The 21,001-nt window shown below is 37.5% G+C and overlaps 2 protein-coding genes and 1 long non-coding RNA gene across 4 annotated transcripts; 1 reads left to right on the top strand and 2 right to left on the bottom strand.

Moving 5' to 3' along the window:
• The first annotated feature begins 729 nt into the window (after positions 1-729).
• LOC146940526 (serine/threonine protein phosphatase 2A 59 kDa regulatory subunit B' gamma isoform-like) lies at positions 730-9,707 on the top strand. Of its 2 annotated transcripts, none has more exons than XM_085754225.1 (3): positions 730-822; positions 1,063-2,381; positions 9,052-9,707. In XM_085754225.1, exons 2-3 carry the CDS (start codon positions 1,143-1,145, stop codon positions 9,418-9,420), a joined length of 1,608 nt encoding a protein of 535 aa, XP_085610351.1. In that variant the 5' UTR covers positions 730-822; positions 1,063-1,142; the 3' UTR covers positions 9,421-9,707. The 2 variants fall into 2 exon arrangements, with proteins under 2 accessions (XP_085610351.1, XP_085610352.1); XM_085754226.1 differs by lacking the exon at positions 9,052-9,707 and adding an exon at positions 7,577-7,747.
• A 4,176-nt stretch (positions 9,708-13,883) lies between these two features.
• Positions 13,884-15,998, bottom strand: LOC146940525 (uncharacterized). Its single transcript, XR_015032045.1, has 2 exons — positions 15,858-15,998; positions 13,884-14,124 (listed from the first exon to the last, which is right to left on the bottom strand). It is a non-coding gene; the product is annotated as an uncharacterized LOC146940525 (long non-coding RNA).
• A 2,756-nt stretch (positions 15,999-18,754) lies between these two features.
• Positions 18,755-20,054, bottom strand: LOC146940524 (uncharacterized). Its single transcript, XM_085757975.1, has one exon. It carries the CDS (start codon positions 20,052-20,054, stop codon positions 19,041-19,043), a length of 1,014 nt encoding a protein of 337 aa, XP_085614101.1. The 3' UTR covers positions 18,755-19,040.
• Between the last annotated feature and the right edge of the window lie 947 nt (positions 20,055-21,001).

The following is a 21,001-nucleotide window of genomic DNA, read 5'->3' as shown; positions in this document are numbered from 1 at the left end:
GAAACCAAACCGTGTAATTGTATCTTAGACTTTCACAAAACACATTTAAAGTTGAGGGAATGTTAATTTTGTTTTTTTATGTTAATCATGCGATTCTCAGGTCTTGGTAATCCAAAGTTCGGTCAAAAGATAAATAAAGTCCAATGGAACTTAGATTCTCTTAGACAATTTGTTATTAGTAAAATTTATTAACCACCTGAGCCTTGCTTAATTTGATGAATTATTTTCAAGTGGAACTAGATATTAATCCAATTAATCAGTCTCATTGGGCAAAGAATCAAAACTATGGATAAAAAAATCAGACCACATATCACATTTGAAAATGACAAATATGTCCTCATTAGAGTAAAATGGACTCCTATAGACTTAACAAGTCAACTAAAACAAAAACCCAATCCAAATCACATTCCATAAAAGTAACATTGATGAGCAGGGGCTCCATTTCATTTCCATCCATGAGACCTGGTTTTGATTCTTATATTTGGGTCCCACTAACCACCAAATATTTTTCTTTTTTTAGCAAAACCACCAAATACTTCTTGTCCTCACATCAAAAAAAATTAAAACTTCAAAAAATGGGACATAGTTAACCTCGAAATCCTCTTCATCCTTTGCCTCTGCCTTCTGTTTTATCAAACACAAACCCCACTTACCACATTTTATATTCCCTTTTTGCCCTTTTCTCAATACACACATACATAAAATAACAAAAAAAAATAAAAAAAAAATATCAAATTGGGTTCTTCAACACATTTCTTCCACTAGGGAATTTTGGGTCAGTGCCCATTTTTCCTCTGAGGTTTTCTCAGTCTCACTTTCAATGTAAGTACCTTTCTCTTCTTCATGCTTTCGATTTCTTACAATCACTGCTTCATTTACTTATAAAAATCCTCATTTTGTGTGTGCTCAATCTTGGAATAACTGAATTAGTGTGTTTGATTTGATAAAGATAGTTTTTTTAGATATGGGTTTTGTGATTAGGGTTTTGGGTATGATTGTAAAGTTGTAAAAAACACTTTTTTGTGTTTTGTTTGTTAATTCTTGCAATGTTGTTAATTGCAGGTTCTTTAAATATTGAAATTTTGATTTGTTTTGTTGAAAAACTGGGGTTAGGATTTTTCTAGGGTTTGGTTGTTCTAGATATGATCAAACAGATACTTGGTAAAATACCGCGAAAGTCGTCAAAATCATCATCACATAGTGATTTTAACGGTGATGGAGGGTTGGTCAATGGTGGTTCTGGTTCATCATTGAGTTCATCTTCCAATGACACCTTGAAATCTAATTCAGCTTCTTCAAAATCTTCAAGTTCTGGGAATGGGAGTTCTGCCTCGACGAATTCAAATAAAACAAACCAAGCTAAGAAATCAGCTCCTGCAATTGGATCCCAAGTTGGTTTGATAATGGCTAATGGTAATGGAGTTTACGAGGCTTTGCCGAGTTTCCGGGATGTTTCTAGCTCGGAAAAGCCTAATCTTTTTATAAGGAAGTTAAATATGTGTTGTATTGTATTTGATTTTAGTGATCCTAGCAAGCATGTTAAAGAGAAGGATGTCAAGAGGCAAACTTTGCTTGAGCTTGTTGACTATATTTCGTCCGTGAATTCAAAGTTCAATGAAACGGCAATGCAAGAGATTACCAAGATGGTGGCGGCAAATTTGTTTAGGACACTACCGTGTTCAAATCATGATGGTAAGGTTGCAGAAGCATATGATCCTGAAGAAGAGGAGCCTGCAATGGAACCAGCATGGAATCATCTACAGGTTGTGTACGAAGTTCTCTATAGGTTTGTGGCTTCACCAGAGACGGATGCAAAGCTTGCTAAACGATACATTGATCATTCATTCGTGTTGAGACTGCTTGACCTCTTTGACTCTGAGGACCAAAGAGAGAGGGAATATTTGAAGACTATTCTTCATCGTATTTATGGGAAGTTCATGGTACATCGCCCGTTCATTCGAAAAACTATCAATAACATATTTTATCAGTTCATATTTGAGACAGAAAAACACAACGGAATTGCAGAAATGTTGGAGATTTTGGGCAGTATAATTAATGGATTTGCTTTGCCTTTGAAGGAAGAGCATAAGCTGTTCCTTACCCGTGCATTGATCCCACTTCACAAGCCAAAGTGTGTCTCTATGTATCATCAACAACTTTCTTATTGTGTTACACAGTTTGTTGAGAAAGATGTCAAGTTAGCTGATACTGTGATTAAAGGTCTTTTGAAATATTGGCCTGTAACTAATAGTGCAAAGGAGGTAATGTTCCTTGGTGAGCTTGAGGAAGTTTTAGAAGCCACTCAAGCAGCTGAATTTCAGAAATGTGCGGTGGGATTGTTTCGTCAAATTGCTAGATGCCTCACCAGCCTACACTTTCAGGTGCTGAACAAAATTTCCTCATTTCCTTCTTCCTATTTGACATCTGCATGCATTTCATTAGCATCTTTCGATAGAAATAATCTCCGTTTCTTTCTAATGTTCCTTCTTTACATGTCTTCATTTTCTTTTCCTATGCATCTCTGCCATTTCTTGAGTTTTGCATTTTTCTGAGGATGAAGTTGTTTTGACAATTTCATATGCAGCCTGGTATCCACCTATTTTTTCCTCTTACTTAGCCCGATATTTTTTATATGAATTTTACTTCCTAGGTCACTTAACTATTGGCAATGAAAATACAAAGTGATTAGGCATTGCATGTTGTTTGAATATAGAGAGTATTAATCTATTGAAGAAAAATATTTTGCAGTTGACTAATTTTGTGTGATATAATCGTAATGGATACTAAATGATTTAAATCAACGGAAGCAACTGCAAACATGGCCTCAATATATTGGGTATCAGCAGTCTCGGCTACTGTATTACAATCACAGTTGTGGCTGCATCACCTGCATTTTTCTGCTGTTGTCCACAGTATTTATAATCACAATCAGACTGTAACCATGACTGCTACTTCATTTTAAATATTGTATTTTCATAACTATACAGTCATTGATCTTAATTGTTTTGGTGTCGGTATTTCTTTATTATGATTCAATCTTTTCTTTTACCTTTTAAGCATGAGTAATGATATTTTAATACTATTAATCAAAAGAGAAAAAATATATATTACCCCGAAGTGTTTAATAACAACAAGCAGCATTACAATCGCATTGTTATGATGCGGAGTTGGTGTTAGCCACTCCCAATAGCTCAATGCATTATGTTTTTGATAGAGTTGATTGCAGATGGAATACAACTGCATTGCTTACTGCAACTCATTACATTGAACCATCTATAGGCAGCCGAACAGATCCAGTTTGCTTCCATCTGTAATGACTCTTTTTGTAGCCTCTGTAAGTTTGTATCTCATAGGTTAGAGAACTGTACATCAGGCTGTACTGTAACATATTCTCAAGCCTTTTCATCCATTTTATTCTTTTTTCGCCACCCAGCTCTGCATCTGGTGCATGTGTCTTATATCGCTTTAATAAAAACTCTTAAAACTGATTCAGAAATAAAAAGGCATTACAAACCCAAAATAGAAAAGAAATTATTTTATTCTTTTTTGGTAATTTACGCTAGGTACTCTTACGGGTAAATCTATGGAAGTAGTAGACACTATGACTAGGAGGAGGATTAATTTTATGTGCCTACAAGAAACTAAGAGGGTGGGGAAAAAGGCGAAAGAATTAGATAGTTCAGGATTTAAGCTTTGGTACACGGGCGAAGTTAGATCGAGAAATGGGGTAGGCATCATTGTGGATAAGGAGTGGAAGAAAGATATTGTGGATGTTAAAAGGATAGGAGATCGGATTATAGCCCTAAAGTTTGTAGTGGAACAAGACACCTTTAACGTAATTAGCGCTTATGCACCTCAGGTAGGATTAGAAGAACACCTTAAAGTAAAGTTTTGGGAGGAGCTAGAAGGCTTAATTCAGGATATCCCATTAGGAGAAAAGATTTTTCTAGGAGGGGATTTGAATGGGCATGTAGGGAGGGTTTCGAGAGGTTTCGAGGGCGTGCATGGAGGGTATGGGCTCGGGGAGGTAAAAGCGGAGGGTAATTCCATCTTAGATTTTTCATTGGCTTTTGATCTTACTATAGCAAATACGTGTTTTAGGAAAAGAGAGGAGCATCTCATCACTTACAAGAGTGGGGCCTCATGTTCTCAGATTGATTTCTTTCTCATTAGGAAAACAGACAGGAAGATCTGTTTAGACTGTAAAGTCATACCTGGAGAGGGCTTCACTACCCAACATAGAGTAATGGTGATGGATGTAAGGGTTAAGAGGAGGGCAAAGCGAAGAGACCGTAGCGGGGTTCCGCGAATCAAGTGGTGGCAGTTAAAGGGTGACAAACAAAGGATATTCCAACACAAGATATTAGAGGGAGGTTTCAGGCAACCACATGGAAGCGCTAATGATATGTGGGAGAGGATGGCTCATGAGATTAAGAAGGTGGCAAAAGAGACGTTGGGAGAATCTAGAGGTTTAGGGGTATAGAATCTTGGTGGTGGAATGACAGTGTTCAGAGTAAAGTTCGGATCAAGAGAGATTGTTTTAAAGATTGGTCTAAGTGTAAAAATGCCGAAACTTGGGATAAATATAAGATAGCTAGGAAAGAGACTAAGAAGGCGGTGAGCGAAGCGAGAACTCAAGCATTTGAAGGATTATACCAATCTTTAGGTACCAAGGAGGGGGAGAAATCTATATACAAGCTTGCGAAGGGACGAGAACGAAAGACAAGAGACCTGGACCAAGTGAAGTGTATTAAGGACGAAGAGGGTAGAGTTTTGGTGCAAGAAAGAGATATTGAGGATAGATGGAAGAAGTATTTCCACAACTTATTTAATGAAGGATATGAGATCTTACCAGACTCTAACAGGTTAGACATCAGAGAGGAGGACCGGAACTATAACTATTATCGTCGGATTCAGGAGCACGAGGTGAAAGAAGCGTTGAAAAGGATGAGTAATGGCAAGGCAGTTGGCCCGGACAACATACCTATCGAAGTGTGGAAAAGTCTTGGCGATAGAGGAATTGTGTGGCTCACAAAACTTTTCAACGAGATTATGAGGACGAAGAAAATGCCAGACGAGTGGAGAAGAAGCACCTTAATTCCAATCTATAAGAATAAGGGGGATATACAACATTGCGCGAATTATAGGGGAATTAAGCTAATGAGTCATACCATGAAGTTATGAGAAAGGGTAATTGAGCGAAGACTAAGAAAAGAGACTCACGTTACGGATAACCAATTTGGTTTTATGCCTGGGAGGTCGACTATGGAAGCGATCTACTTACTTCGACTCGTGATGGAGCGATATCGAACAGATAAAAAAGACTTGCACTTAGTTTTCATTGATTTGGAGAAGGCGTATGATAGAGTACCTAGAGAGATTTTGTGGAAAGCCCTGGAGAAGAAAGGGGTGAGGATTGCCTATATAAGAGCTATCCAGGATATGTATGAGGGGGCTTCGACTAGTGTGAGGACGCAGGATGGGGATACTGTAGATTTTCCCATAACAATAGGACTGCACCAAGGGTCAACCCTAAGTCCTTATCTTTTTACTTTAGTTTTGGATGTACTGACGGAACACATCCAAGAGTTAGCACCGAGATGTATGCTTTTTGCAGATGATGTAGTCTTGCTTGGTGAGTCGAGGGAGGAGTTAAACGGGAGGCTAGAGACTTGGAGGCAAGCCTTAGAAGCGTATGGCTTCCGCCTGAGTAGAAGCAAGACGGAGTATATGGAATGTAACTTCAGCAAAAGGAGAAGTGGGTCTACCTTGGAGGTGAAAGTTGGAGATCATATCATACCCCAAGTTACGCGGTTTAGACATCTTGGGTCCATAGTACAAAATGACGGAGAAATAGAAACTGATGTACTTCATCGTATTCAAGCTGGGTGGTTGAAATGGAGAAGAGCCTCAGGTGTTTTGTGCGATAAGAAAGTACCACGTAAGCTGAAAGGAAAGTTCTATCGGACAGCAGTCAAACCGGCAATGTTGTATGGTACGGAGTGTTGGGCGGTTAAGAGCCAACACGAGAGTAAAGTAAGCGTAGCGGAGATGAGGATGTTGCGTTGGATGAGTGGTAAGACTAGACAGGATAGGATTAAGAATGACACCATTAGAGAGAGAGAGTGGGGGTAGCACCTATAGTAGAAAAGTTGGTAGAAAATAGGCTTAGATGGTTTGGACATGTAGAGAGAAGACCCGTAGATGCCGTTGTAAGAAGAGTAGATCAAATGGAAGAGAGGCAGGTTAAAAGAGGTAGAGGAAGACCTAAGAAAACCATTAGAGAAACCATTAGAAAAGATTTAGAGGTCAATGAGTTGGATCCAAATATGGTTTTTGATAGAACACTATGGCGTCATTTGATCCATGTAGCCGACCCCACTTAGTGGGATAAGGCTTGGTTGTTGTTGTTGTTGGTAATTTACGCTAGCGTAGTCAATAACACAATTACGGCGCAGTAGCGCTGTTTTAAGAATTTGAGTCTCGTGGCCAATGCCGCAGTGTGAATTGTGGGAGTCATGGCATGATAGAATTGCCCCCATGTCTGTGAGCTTCCTCTCTCTGCTAGCCGCAAATGCAAGTCTATCATCCTCCACTCTTTTTTTGTTTGTTAGGCCTCAAATTCAGTCTAGTTTACCTCTACTTTTTTATTTTATTTAAAGCATAGCATACAATATAATAAACTAAATAATAATCAGAACAGTGGCCATCAATATAATAATCACAGATCATGTTGTAATGGCTAGGTCTAGCCTGGGGTCAAAGGGAAGAAAGCTGGAACTTACTAATCACTTGTTGCCAACCCCAACTCCGATGAGTATTTCTTCCGATACCATGTATATCATTCATTATTCTGTTGCTTTGTTGGTAGTTGGTACCACATCTATGTTTATTTGTAATTATTTGCACATGATGGTGAACGGACAATTTTGAAGGGAATGGTGGTGTTTGTATAAAAATAATAGAGTTCAAGAGACATTGAAGGGAATGGTGGTGTTTGTAGAAAAATAATAGAGTTCAAGAGACATATAGATATGAAATTAATGAAGAGTGCTTGTCTATGAAGAGTTAAGTGCTTATTATACGTTTGGCCTCCTCAGTCGTAACAAACAAGTCTTCTTACGACTTAGGGGGCCAAACGTATATATTGTCTTTGAGCCGTCATAGACAAACCCTTCTTCACTGAGATTTCAGATTCATGTCTCCTGAACTTTGTTTATTATTTTATGCAAACACCACATTTCCATCAACAAGTTGTCCATCTTCGTAAAAAAGGCACCTGCTCTGCTCAAATATAAAGTATGAGCAAATAATTACAAATAAGCACAGATATAGTAGCTACGAAGTAATGAAGGAGATACATGGTACCTGAGGAGTTGCTCATTGGGGTTGGGGTGGTCAATACCAACTTCAAAGTGATTAGTGAGAAGTTCTTGCTTTCTTCCCCTTGACCCTAGGCCTGGCCTAGCCATTGCGACATGTTCTGACATACAATATAAAGCATTTATCTCAATTTAATTGAAGGCAGGAATATACAATATTGTATGTCCTGACATACAATATTGTTTTTGTGTAGGCCGCTACGTGCCACTGTCCGAGATTGATGTCAGTAGTATTTACATCACTTCCCTTTTTTTTGGTAATTGACAATAGCTATCTTTTATTTGCTCATTTCTTTATGCATTTTTTATTTACCAGTACTTCCAAGTATTTTGTAATGCTTAGGATATGATGAATGATTCATAAAAGTTTGAGCATTAAAACCTTTCTTTATTATTGATTTGTTTTTGTATAAAACTTTAAATTATTAATTTTATTTGTTTTATAAAACAAAACAAAAAATTTACGAGTTCTTCGCTATAGCAGCCAGCACTGTTATGATAAATGCGACCTCTATAGCAATTTTGGGGTTGGCCTCTCCATGCCACACTCCACCGTTAACTACTGTTATTAGCTGCTGGTTATCTTAAGACATTTTTATATTTCGATCTTCCACTAAATACATGGAGTCTGCTCGACTTATTTGTTGGCAAATGTTAGAGAACTATGCTTATTCCGGGTGAAACATTAAGACTAAGAGGAATTCTATTCAAATTTCTGTTCGCATGTGTTTTTAATTTACTTTGCGTTTGTAATAACTTTCGAACAATGAAACTTTTTTTTTTTGTTAGAGGAAAACATCAAAAAATGAAACTTCTTTATTTTATTTTAGAAGCTATTTATTTTTTTCACGCTATTAGAGTAATTTTATTTTAGCTTGCTTGTTCTACAGTTTGCTATCTATGATTGTGTTATTTTGGTCTCATTCTTTTAAGGGTTTCGGAATCTTGTAGGATTGTAAAGCATTTTGGAAGTGAGCTGTTTGTGGTGTCATTTAATATGGCAGTAGGGGAGTCTTCTGTTTTTAAATAAAAAAGGGTTGGTTTTAGGGGGGAGGTGACACAGCGGGGTACATCCATTATTAAACTTGTAAAGGTCTTGGATAGCTCTTCTGAGATAACATTTTTTCTTTCCTGATCTTTCCGCTTTTGTTTTTGCGGATTTTTATTTTTACACTTTTCTAGGGAGATAGCTTACTTTCCCAATCATCATCCCTTTTCCTTCTAAACAATAAAATCTACCTCAACAGTAGAAATTCATAGAGGTCATTTAGGCTGGAAATAGGTGCGACTTTGTGGTAGCATTGGCTATGTTTGCAAATATATTTTCAAGTCTTCTATATCCTGTAATATATTCCCTCAAAAATATTACAAAAGACTTATTCGCCTTGACGATTTCAGAGAATCACTAATTATCTTAGGCTTTTGACTTTGTGAATTAATGAACTAAATTGACTTTGGAAACTGTTCTTATTTATATGAAATGTCTATCTAACTTTCTATCGAGGCTGAACTTCTGTTCCCATTAATATGTAGTTGTTTTGGAGTTAAAACTTTTATTATTACAAACTTCAGAATTTCTTGGTTTGAGTCAGTGTTACTAGCTGCTTTAACATGCAATACATATCAAGTCAAAATAGGAAATTGAATGTGGACTTGATTATGGCTACAGGTAGCTGAACGGGCACTGTTTCTATGGAACAACGATCATATTAGAAATTTGATAATACAAAACTGCAAAGTGATACTGCCGATAATCTTCCCTGCTTTGGAGAAAAATGCACGGGGCCACTGGAACCAAGCTGTCCAGAGTTTGACTCTGAATGTGAGAAAAATATTCTCGGAGGCTGATCATTCACTTTTCGATGAATGTATGATCAAATTCCAAGAAGATGAAATTAAGGAACGAGAGAAGCAAGAGAAGCGGGAATCCATGTGGAAGAAATTGGAAGATGTGGCTGTTGCATCCACGTCTATAAGCAATGAAGCAGTTCTTGCCTCAAGGTTTGCTTCCTCTCTTGCCGTTGCTGCAGTTCAATGAAACTATTAATTGCAGGTTGTTGAGAGCCATGAGATATTCAAATTGTTAAATCTACCTCATGACTAAGAACTGAATGAATGCTTGTAGTTGGAAGTATATCTTATTTAACAATGAGTTTACTGCAACAAATTCAGATTATGTGGAGTTTTGTGGACATATGGTTAGCTGCTAGTGGTTTTATTTGCGGGCTTTCTTGAGATGCATATGTGCTATAAGGGATGTAATTTATAATTGGCAGTGCTTGTTTATCTTTTTGCGCTATACATCATTTTGTGCTTTTGGCATTAGTAATTTCCAATATTTCCAGCTTTTTGCCGCAATAGATCTTATGCCAGGTTGATATGCATTTCCTTCTGTAGTTCCGTTGTTGGTCGTAGCTGAACCAGCTAGTACGGCATTATATTTTAAGAGTGACTGGTGTGTTTGCTGATAGCTCTTTTCTTTCTATTTTGTGGTCTTCGGATATCGATCATCTAAAGATAAAAAGCGCAGTCGAGAGTGAGCAAATAACTCAAATATCTCTTAAATTATTTACAAAGAATAAAAAATAAACGTGTTGCTGGCTGCGCCAAAATGAAAATACATTGTACCCTTTTTTATTCTTCTTGCTTAGAGATTCTTCATAGTACATAAAGCTGAATCAACAGTAAGTAACTGTTATCTTGTATATTCAAAATTCAATCCATGGTGTTGGTGTTGGTGGTGGCATGTCATATAACTCAATGTTATGCTACTTTTCTTTTACTTTCAAACTACACAATTATTATTTTACACAACCATGAGATTCTAAAATCAACACGCTCGCACATAAAAGCTATAGCTGGCTGAAACTGGTTGTGCCTTGGTGGAGCTTCCTGTAACCAGAATTAGTATCTTTACTTACTCAGCACTACACATTGGACCACATCTTCATGATTTTCAAAACAAAACTCCTATATTTGGTGCTATGAAGTTGGTAGTTTCTTTCACTACACTAGTTACCTTCTTTTCATTTTGGCTTAATTGCACTTTTGGCCCCCTATCTTTCTAAAAGCTGCGATTTTGGCCCCCTAACTAATTTAAATACAAAACAGCCCCCTAAGTTTTGCAACTGTAGCAGTTTCGGCCCCCAAAGCCGATTTTGACTCGGTCAACACTGACGTGGCACCCTAAGTGAGGTGGCATGTGTCATTTTTTTAATTTTTTTTGGCCTTGAGGGGACAAAACTGCTACAGTTGCAAAACTTAGGGGGCTGTTTTGTATTTAAATTAGTTAGGAGGTCAAAATCGCAACTTTTAGAAAGATAGGGAGCCAAAAGTGCAATTAAGCCTTTCATTTTAACTACCCTACCATTTTGGAAAACAAATCATTCAATAACACATTGAAAACAAAGAGTACATGAGTAGGACCTCAATGTTAACTAGTGTGATAGCTTCATACAATCAGATTTTTTTTCTTTTCTTTCAATTTTCAATGATAAATGATATTAGGTTTCATTCAAAAGCCGTAACAACTTTAGCATTATTCCATGTGGGCATCCACTTTTATTGGCCACTTAAAGCATGTATGAATAAACTTCTCAAGGAATATTATAAAAAAAGTTCAAATATATTGCAACAAGCAACTACTATATAATTTTTTTTAAATTTTTTTTCTCGAATATGTTTAAATTAATTTTTGAACTTGATACTTTTAGAATTTATCTTGTTCAATATGACTTCTTCATGAACATCTATAAGTTTACAAGAATCTTTCTCAACATATTTTAACCAAAAAAACCACTACATATTAAAAGTTAATCCAAATTGTACCTTGCACTAATTAGTTTTCATTCCTTGACATATCCTAGCAGCTACCACCACGTCACTTGTTCTAATTTGTTAATACTTTCATTAATATCAAAATATGAAATTAATTTCTATACCCCAAAAATTGCATGGTTGTTGTGTGAAGTAATGGGTATTTAATTTACGTACTGTATTCAAAGTTTGGGACCTATAACTCCATGATAAATGAACCGTGTGATAACTGATGAGTAGGTTTATGCTACTTCATTTTCATATATTAATGAAAATTTTATTGCATTAACCTTTTTTTTTAAGATAAATGAATTGTGTGATAACTGATGAGTAGGTTTATGTACTCAAACAAAAAGGTTTTGCCTTTCAATTTTATTGCAAAACAAAACCAATTTGGTAGACTTGATTAAACATTGAACTCAACGTGTGAGAGATTAACCAAGTGGTTGGACTTAAATGGTTGATCATGCTCAACGAAGGACAAATTGATTGGTTTCAAACCTTAATGACATAAACATGGATATGACGTTGATACATCAACATTGATTATAATTTGAAAAAACTAATTAAATGAATGTAATCATACATGTCAGTGTTGGACCCCACTCACCTGACACACATTCAATTGAAAACCGGTGGATTAAGATGGAAAAAAAAAAAAAACTGAGAGATTGGTTCATTGCACTTTACTTTTGTCTAATTCAAAGGTTGCTTCTTTACTTTTATCTAATTCAAAGGTACTGTTATTAAAGAGGGGACAAAGAAATAAAAGAGATTGTGCAAGTTAACTTGGACAACAACTAACTCAAAAGTTGCTTCTTTACTTTTTCTTAATTCATCAGCAACTATACAAAACAATCAGAACAAAACCATGCTACCATGAAAAGTTGTATATTGATTTGGTATAAATTATGGCGGAGACCCATCTTTGAAGTTGATCCACAGAAGCAGCAAATTATTGATGATATAAATCATACTATAACTGGTTTCTTCAAAATTTGGTGCAAGTTCCAATGGAACAGGAAGCTTCATTCCATTCAAAGAAAATGTATAGTAAAACTAAACACTAACAAATTCAAACTCACATATGCATGGTTTTATACTTCAATAACCACAAAACCTTTTTACCTCTGTACAACAAGAACAAATCTAGCTAACAAAACAAATTAACCACTCTTTCTAATATTATAATAATATCATATACAAATGCAACTTCAATTATGCTAGCATATAAAGTATATATATACTTCCCTGTACATGAAAAATAAATAGCTGCTACTATACTACTATTTCTTATTGTGTAAAGGGTTGGCTCCTGTAGGCACTCTTCGTTTCTGAGACTCAAACTCTTTGCCTCTGCTGCTGATTGGAGAATTGGTCCATGGATGAAATGCTTGTTGTTGGGTTGAAGGGCCTGAAAATTTTGTCCTAGTAGTGTAAGATGTAGGTGTAAGGAAGAGAAGAATAGTGAAGAGAAGGAACAAGTTGAACTGCTTCATTTTCTTAGTTTAAGTAACAATGCTATGCCACACAGGCTTAAAGGGACAAAAAGTTGGGAATGTAAATTTTATGTGGGCTAAGGTTGTTATTATATAGATAGATATAGACATGTGTTGGTCCATGTTTTATTTTGATGTACTAGTATAGTGTGATAGTAGATAATCACGTATTTAAGAGTGTTGTGAAAGTGCCTCAAAATTGAAAAAATTGGAATTCTGGTAACAGAAAATCGGTGGCCGATTTTCAGAGCACGGTGGCCGATTTTGGACTCTGTTTTTTTGTCTGTTGGTTCGGCAAAAATCGGTGGCCGATTTGGTGAGCACGGTGGCCAATTTTGACAGTAGAAAATAAAACAGAAACATATTTTCGGGCCTAGATTTGTTCTAGTTTTATTGAGGATTCTTTTACTATAAATATAGACATTGTATCAGTGTAAACCTTGAGATAGAGGGGGCTGAAACAAGGGTTTAGAATGGCAACAACAAAACTAGGGTTTATGTAGAGTTTGTCTCTTTGGAACAAACACTAGGGTTTGAGGGTTGATTCACCTTGGGAAACACTATTAGGATTGAGTCTCTTGGTTACAGGAAGAGATTGGGGCTTTGGGTAGAATTAGGCGGGAGACTTATTCTTGTAACTTATTGACATCTCTTTTGTAACGTTACTCATCATATAGTGGAACTGAGGGCTGCTCTCTCCCCCAGACTAGGTCAATTTGGACCGAACTGGGTCAACAAATTCTTTTGTGTTCTCTCTTCTTTCCTCTCTCGCTGTTTTCTACTTTGGACTTGTGTTTATAATTGTTCCATACACTTTGATTTTGGTTGCTTAATTATTTCTTGCTCCACACATCAAGTTTGTTATTGGTGTGTTTTCTCATCGAATTCACAACAATTGGCGCCCATCGTGGGGCAAGGGTCAAAGGATAATCAAGTACCATGGGTTCGAAGTGGGATATTGAGAACCGGAGATAACGATTTTGGCTTATGGAAGGTAAAGATGGAAGCGGTGTTAATACATCAGAAGTGTGAGAGAGCTTTGAAGGGTGAAGGTTCGTTACCGGTCACCATGTCACGAGCAGAGAAGACCGAGATGGTGGACAAGGTCATGAGTGCCATTGTCTTGTGCCTCGGGGATAAAGTTTTGAGAGAAGTAGCAAAGGAACTGTAACACCCATACCAGACGTATCTAGAAAGTCTGACACGTGAGTTAATATTAGTACTGGATACATTAAAATATACAACAATTAAAAAAAACTTCGAATGAATAATATTTACATCAAGTTACGTTCGTATACATAATAATACAACACAACTGATTCATACATAAAATACATCCTTGATGTCCATAACGTCCTGCAGCTTTACGAACGAACCCCTGAAGTAATATCCATCCGGCTCCGAACATGCATAGACATCCTGCTTATCTGAAACAAATAAGGATTGGGATGAGACATAATGTCTCAGTGAGTTCCCCTAATTCCTAGGCTATAGGTAACCTCAAGGGAAAACCTACGGTCACCACGTGTCTACATTACAACCTAACGGTTGATTATACGTGTGTGGGGACTTGCAAACTTAGACGGTAGTGCATACTAGAGCCGTCATAGTCATATCCTACTTGTTATAGGCTTCTCACCTATACATGTCATGGTGGTTGAGGGAACCTAAACCGCATTGCCAAGTGTACGCTATACGTAACAAGGCCTAAACAAAAATAACGTAACATATTCATGACATGATTCTAATCCGGACGATTAGGGAAACCTAAGGTCGTCACAGGCATAACTTTCTTTACTTGTCCTATCCATATCTTGCTTTCGTCTAATAGCATTTCATGCTCTTGTTCTTAAACATAAACGTGCATGAATTCATTCTTACATAAACATAACATAAACATATCGTGCATAAACGTATCTAAGTTCATTCATTAGGTTAGCGTTGAACAAACAGTTATTATCTTGATTCATTTTACGGATAGTCCCGGGTGGAGTAACCCCGAGATAAATCCCATACATGACCGATGTACGTACATCGGACTCCCTCGGTGTCGTGCGGGTCCCTTGCGGCTTAAACCGTTCCCCTTAGGTCGAGAACCTCCCGTATCCCCCTGATGTGGATAACAAGAGACACGAACACCTACGTCTTGCTTACTCGGTGACATGCGGGTCCCTTACGGCTTGAATCGTTCTCATTACGAGAACCCCTTGTATCCCCCTGATGTGGATAGCAAGAGACATGCCACCTACACATATTAATCATGGTCTTGTCGTGCATATAAGTTATACATAATCATACATACATGTTTACCTCGGAACCTTGATTGATCCGATTGTCGGTAACTCATACTTGTTAAGGCATACTTGATCATATGCGAAGAGAATACACTTCGCGTCTTATCATTCTAGGGAAACATATCATATACTTGTCATACTTATCATTCATGCTATCTTTCTATTTCTCGACTAGCTAAGCCGAGGCTCTACGTTCATTCCCTTTCTTAGTTCATTGCTACCCCATCATGCTTAAACTCTCTTGAGCCATCCTTGTAATACATGCTAAGATTGCCACGATTATCGATGCAAGGATCATTGGATGATGTGTGCAATTTTCAATAATTTCTAAAGACCGAAAGTGCCGAAAACCCAATTCCAAGCCGTTTATAAATCTTATGATTTGACAAAGCCAAGTTTGTTCCAGTAGAAAAATAAGTGAAAACAATCAAAGAACACTTCAAAACGATCGCTACGGACCCCCACGCGACTGCCCCCAAGCACCCGAGCGCAGAACAACGCGAACGTTGTCCTGTCTGGGGCGCCTAGCGCCAGAAGGAGGGCGCCTAGCGCTGGGCTCTCTGACTTTGGGCGCCTAGCGCCCTTGGTCAGGCGCAGTGCTGCGAATTCTGCGTTTTTGGTGATTTCGGCTACGGGTTTTCGCCATTTTCGACTCAAAACTCGTCCAATTTGACCCTATAATGCACCAAACACATCCAGCAACTTATATAGACTTAATTAAACATATATCATGGCAAATTTTAACATATAATCAACTAGGATTGGCTTAGGGTACTAAGGTTTCATAAAAACTAAACTAACATAAATCATGATTTTCTACAAGATTAATCAATCCCAAAGGTGGGTAATCTATCTATGGAACTCACCTAATCATGTTTGCTTGCTTTCCTTCAATACCTAGCTTCAAACCCTAGCTTTGCTTCATTCCTTGATTTCTTGTTCTTTCCCACCAAACCATGCTTTGATCCTCTCCTTTGCTTGTTTCTTACTTGCTAAGCCATGCTTAATCATGCTTGATCATGATTTGAAAGAAGTTTGGTTGATTAGAGAAGAGAGGGAGGGCGCATGATAGAGAGAAGGAGGAGAGAACTCTTTCTCTCAAAACCTAGAGAGAGAAAGAGGAAGAAATTGTGAGGTTTTCCACCCTCAAATCACTTATATACTCCCTTGAGCGAGATTACTTAAATGCCCTTCGTCTCAATCGTGTTTACCTGACCCTGATACATAACTCATGCTTAACTGATATTACTTATAAATATCTTCCGTCGTACTTAAATTTCTTCATCATAATCACTTTCCACGAATCTTAGTCCTCTGATACATTTAACAGATGAATTTTCCATTAGCTGACGAGTGTAACACCCCGTTTTCCCAACTAGAAAATTTCATTTAAAATCAGAGTATTTAATTCATAAACGGAATGTCACATACTACTTTTAAGTCATAAAATAGATATTAATAAATATCCTTCCAGGTTCAACATCATAAAAGTATGGAAATACGCAGCGGAAATAGTTCAACATGAACAAAGTCTTGGCACGCAGGCCTTATCAGAAAATCTCATAATTTGATTCAATACTTATTCGTAAAAAGTTCATAAAGACACGTAAGGAATAGATAAGAAAGCAAGCCCCATCCCGTTACGTATCAGAGCACCTAGACACAAGTGAGGAGTCCTCTCACGAACACTTCTAATCTTTAATACCTGCACATTACCCACGGTCGAGTCAACATATACGCAGAAGGGGTGAGATTTCACTGTAACACCCCGTTTTCCCGACTTAAAAATTTCATTAAAAATTATCAGAGTTTATCAACATAACGGAGCATCACATACATCAATACATCATTTAACAACAAATATAATAATAGGAAATACTATTTATTTAAGCAACCTGTCTTTATAAAATTCAATAATCAAATGCAGCGGAAATTTAGTTCGCAACGTCACATAAAATCTTTGGCATAAAAGGCCACAACTTAACATCTCAAATAGTCTTCATAAAATGTTCAACATTTATTAAATAAAATACGTAACAAGGAAAACAAGCATCAGACAATCCCCATCCCGTTACGTATCAGAGCATCCTAGACGACACGATGTGAGGGGTCTACTCACGAACACAGCTAGTCTTTATTACCTGCACATTACCCACGGTCGAGGCAACATATACGCAGAAGGGGTGAGAAACTTATCCAATAATAATAATATATAATTCATCAAATTAATGAAAATACAACATATCACAACAAGCATCATTGAAATGTTTATAAAAGAATACATACAGCATCAACATAATCATCTTCAACAACAAGAACAGCAACAACAACAATTTCGTTATCAACCACGACACTAACAACTCGACCATGCAACAACAACGACAACAACTGAACAATGCGACTACAACTTCAACAACAACTTAGACAACTTCATTATGCATGTGGTACCACCAGGGCATTAAGCCCCCTTCGCTAAGGTCATGATTGGACCTGTCGGGCATTAAGCCCTCATCGCTAAGGTCATAAAGGACCTGTCAGGCATTAAGCCCCCATCGCTAAGGTCATAAAGGACCTGTCAGGCATTAAGCCCCCATCGCTAACTATGCAACAACACAACTCTAAATGCAATGGACTCAACTAGTGTATATCAACATACAACTCCAACAACGACTACAACGACAACATATGTGCCTACAACAATTATGACACCCTCCCCAACTTTGACATTAGATGATACAACAACGTCAACGACGGGAATCAACAACATAGCATATATATAAAATCACTTACATTCATCTCAAAGTTCAAAACATCCTTCAAAAGCAATTAAGTTTTGATCAATAGAACATAAGCCAAATACCCATAAAACACCTCAACTAAATCCCTAACACTTGAGTTTGAAGTTGGGAAACCAACCATAAGTTTTTGGACTAACTTGGGATTAGTTATGCTAAGTTTTCTTAAAGTTTTCTGAAGACCCACCTGTACTATTTTTATCATAACTCAAAATCTACAAATCTTTTCCACTCCAAACCAAGGCCATTATAAAGCTAACTTAATTTTCTACAACTTTCATGTTTACGTCAAAAGCCAATTCAAAATAGAAATGGGTGGAAAAGCACAAAAAACGCAGAAACAGAAATTCTGTCAGCACGAAGGAACAGAACGTTGGCACGGCCCGTGCCATGCACGGCACGGCCGTGCTCGACTGACAGCACAGCTTTTTCTTCGTCTTTTTCGTTTTCACCATTTTGCGCATAAAATTCAAACCGTTAAGCGGATTTCAGTGCCGTTTTCGCCTACACGCTCCTGACATTTCCCTCTATCATAATCTACCGAAATATTCAATTTTCCACCCCTTAAAAAAATCGATTTCCCAAACCTCACAGAATCACTTGTCTGTAGAACATTCTGACACCGACGTTTCAATCGAAAGTCCCAATTTTTCAATCCCTGATTACCCAAAATACGTTTCAACAGAAGTTTTCAGGTTCAATTTGGCAGTATAGAAATCAAATAACATAGAAACGTGCATCAACAACACAATTCATCATATTATAGCAATTTAACCTAATACCTTCTAACCCTAATACCAAAACACCACAATCATCAAAAATCAGAATTATACATATTATTAGTGAAAGGAATCCCACCCTTACCTTAGATTAGTTTTCTGAATTCCAACAGCCGCGTTCTTCGTCCAATTAAGGTTCTCTCTGACTTCTCTGCTTTCTCTCCTCTTTTCTTAGTTGTACGCGTTATGTTTTTCTTTCCCACTTACTGATTTTATTCTTTCCCTAATTGCTCTTCTCACCATAATCCTACTCTTTCCCTTAATAATTAATTATTTCTACTAATAATAATATTTCTCCCCCACTTAGAAAAATACCTATTTAATAACTATTAACATATATTTCACCAATATAACATATATTAATAATATTTCACATAATATTCTAATAAATCAATTCAAATAACAATTATTAAAAAGTGGGCGTTACAACTCTCCCCAACTTAAAAGAATTTCGTCCTCGAAATTGTACCTTAGATCAACGATCCTCATCCTCCGTCTGAGTACCAGACAAGGCAAACACCTTACCCCTGGCCGGGGCCTTCTTTGGTTCAGTACACTTAGCAGAAATGTGCCCCTTTCCACCGCAATTGAAACAAATAATGTCGTCGTGCTTGCAATCTGAAATTGTATGCCCCTTGACGCCACAACGGAAGCACCCTTTCACCTCATCAGCACCACAAGCATTACTCTTGTGACCTTTTTCTCCACATTTGAAACAAACAATCCCAGCAGGAGTCTCATTCTTCTTAGGCATTCCCTCATTATTCACCCTTTGCTTGCCCTTATCAGCTGGAGCACTATAAGGCTTCCCACGATCTTGTTGCTGCTTACTCTTCCTCTCATTCACCATCTTATAATGAGCCTTTGAATCGTCTTCATAGATTCTGCATCTGCTCACCAAAGCAGAAAAGTCACGGATCTGTTGGTAACCGATGGCTCGCTTAATATCAGCACGCAAACCATTCTCAAACTTGATACATTTAGAAAATTCAGCATTGTCACCAGTATAGTGTGGATAGAACTGAGCCAACTCCACAAACTTGGCTGCATACTCTGTCACCGACATGTTTCCTTGCTTCAGCTCAAGGAACTCAATCTCTTTCCTTCCGCGAACATCCTCAGGGAAATATCTGTTCAGGAACTCCCTCCTAAACACAGCCCAAGTCACAACTGCATCACCTTGCTCTAATTCAGGTAAGAGACTCACCCACCAGTCATCAGCTTCCTCAGCTAGCATGTGCGTACCAAAACGTACCTTCTGGTCATCAGTACATTGCATAACTCTGAAAACTCTTTCAACCTCTTTGAGCCACGTCTGTGCTCCATCAGGGTCGTACCTTCCTTTGAAAGTAGGAGGATGATTCCTCAGAAACGCCTCCAACATTCTCACTTCAGCATTAACACCAGCACCAACATTTTGTTGTTGTGCTATAGCGTGGGCCACAGCTTCCAATGTAGCAGCCACCGCAGCATCGTTTCTTCCAGTCATTCTAGTTCTCTTATAACAGATAAAATTTGCAGCCTCCAGGTCTCTTCTCTACATAACAACAAAAATCAGCACAACTAAGACAATATAAATTGTCAAACAACTCTACATGGCTCGACACGACTCTACTAATTGGCCGGACGGACCGACCTGCTCTGATACCAATTGTAACACCCCGTTTTCCCGACTTAAAAATTTCATTAAAAATTATCAGAGTTTATCAACATAACGGAGCATCACATACATCAATACATCATTTAACAACAAATATAATAATAGGAAATACTATTTATTTAAGCAACCTGTCTTTATAAAATTCAATAATCAAATACAGCGGAAATTTAGTTCGCAACGTCACATAAAATCTTTGGCATAAAAGGCCACAACTTAACATCTCAAATAGTCTTCATAAAATGTTCAACATTTATTAAATAAAATACGTAACAAGGAAAACAAGCATCAGACAATCCCCATCCCGTTACGTATCAGAGCATCCTAGACGACACGATGTGAGGGGTCTACTCACGAACACAGCTAGTCTTTATTACCTGCACATTACCCACGGTCGAGGCAACATATACGCAGAAGGGGTGAGAAACTTATCCAATAATAATAATATATAATTCATCAAATTAATGAAAATACAACATATCACAACAAGCATCATTGAAATGTTTATAAAAGAATACATACAGCATCAACATAATCATCTTCAGCAACAAGAACAGCAACAACAACAATTTCGTTATCAACCACGACACTAACAACTCGACCATGCAACAACAACGACAACAACTGAACAATGTGACTACAACTTCAACAACAACTTAGACAAACTCAACAACAACTTAGACAACTTCATTATGCATGTGGTACCACCAGGGCATTAAGCCCCCTTCGCTAAGGTCATGATTGGACCTGTCGGGCATTAAGCCCCCATCGCTAAGGTC

Source organism: Medicago sativa, chromosome 3 (genome assembly GCF_051527215.1).
Source record: "Medicago sativa cultivar Bolivia chromosome 3, Bolivia_mono, whole genome shotgun sequence".
Lineage (NCBI taxonomy): Eukaryota > Viridiplantae > Streptophyta > Magnoliopsida > Fabales > Fabaceae > Medicago > Medicago sativa.
Note: the sequence above shows the minus strand (reverse complement) of the source record. Positions and strands in the feature narration are given on the sequence as shown.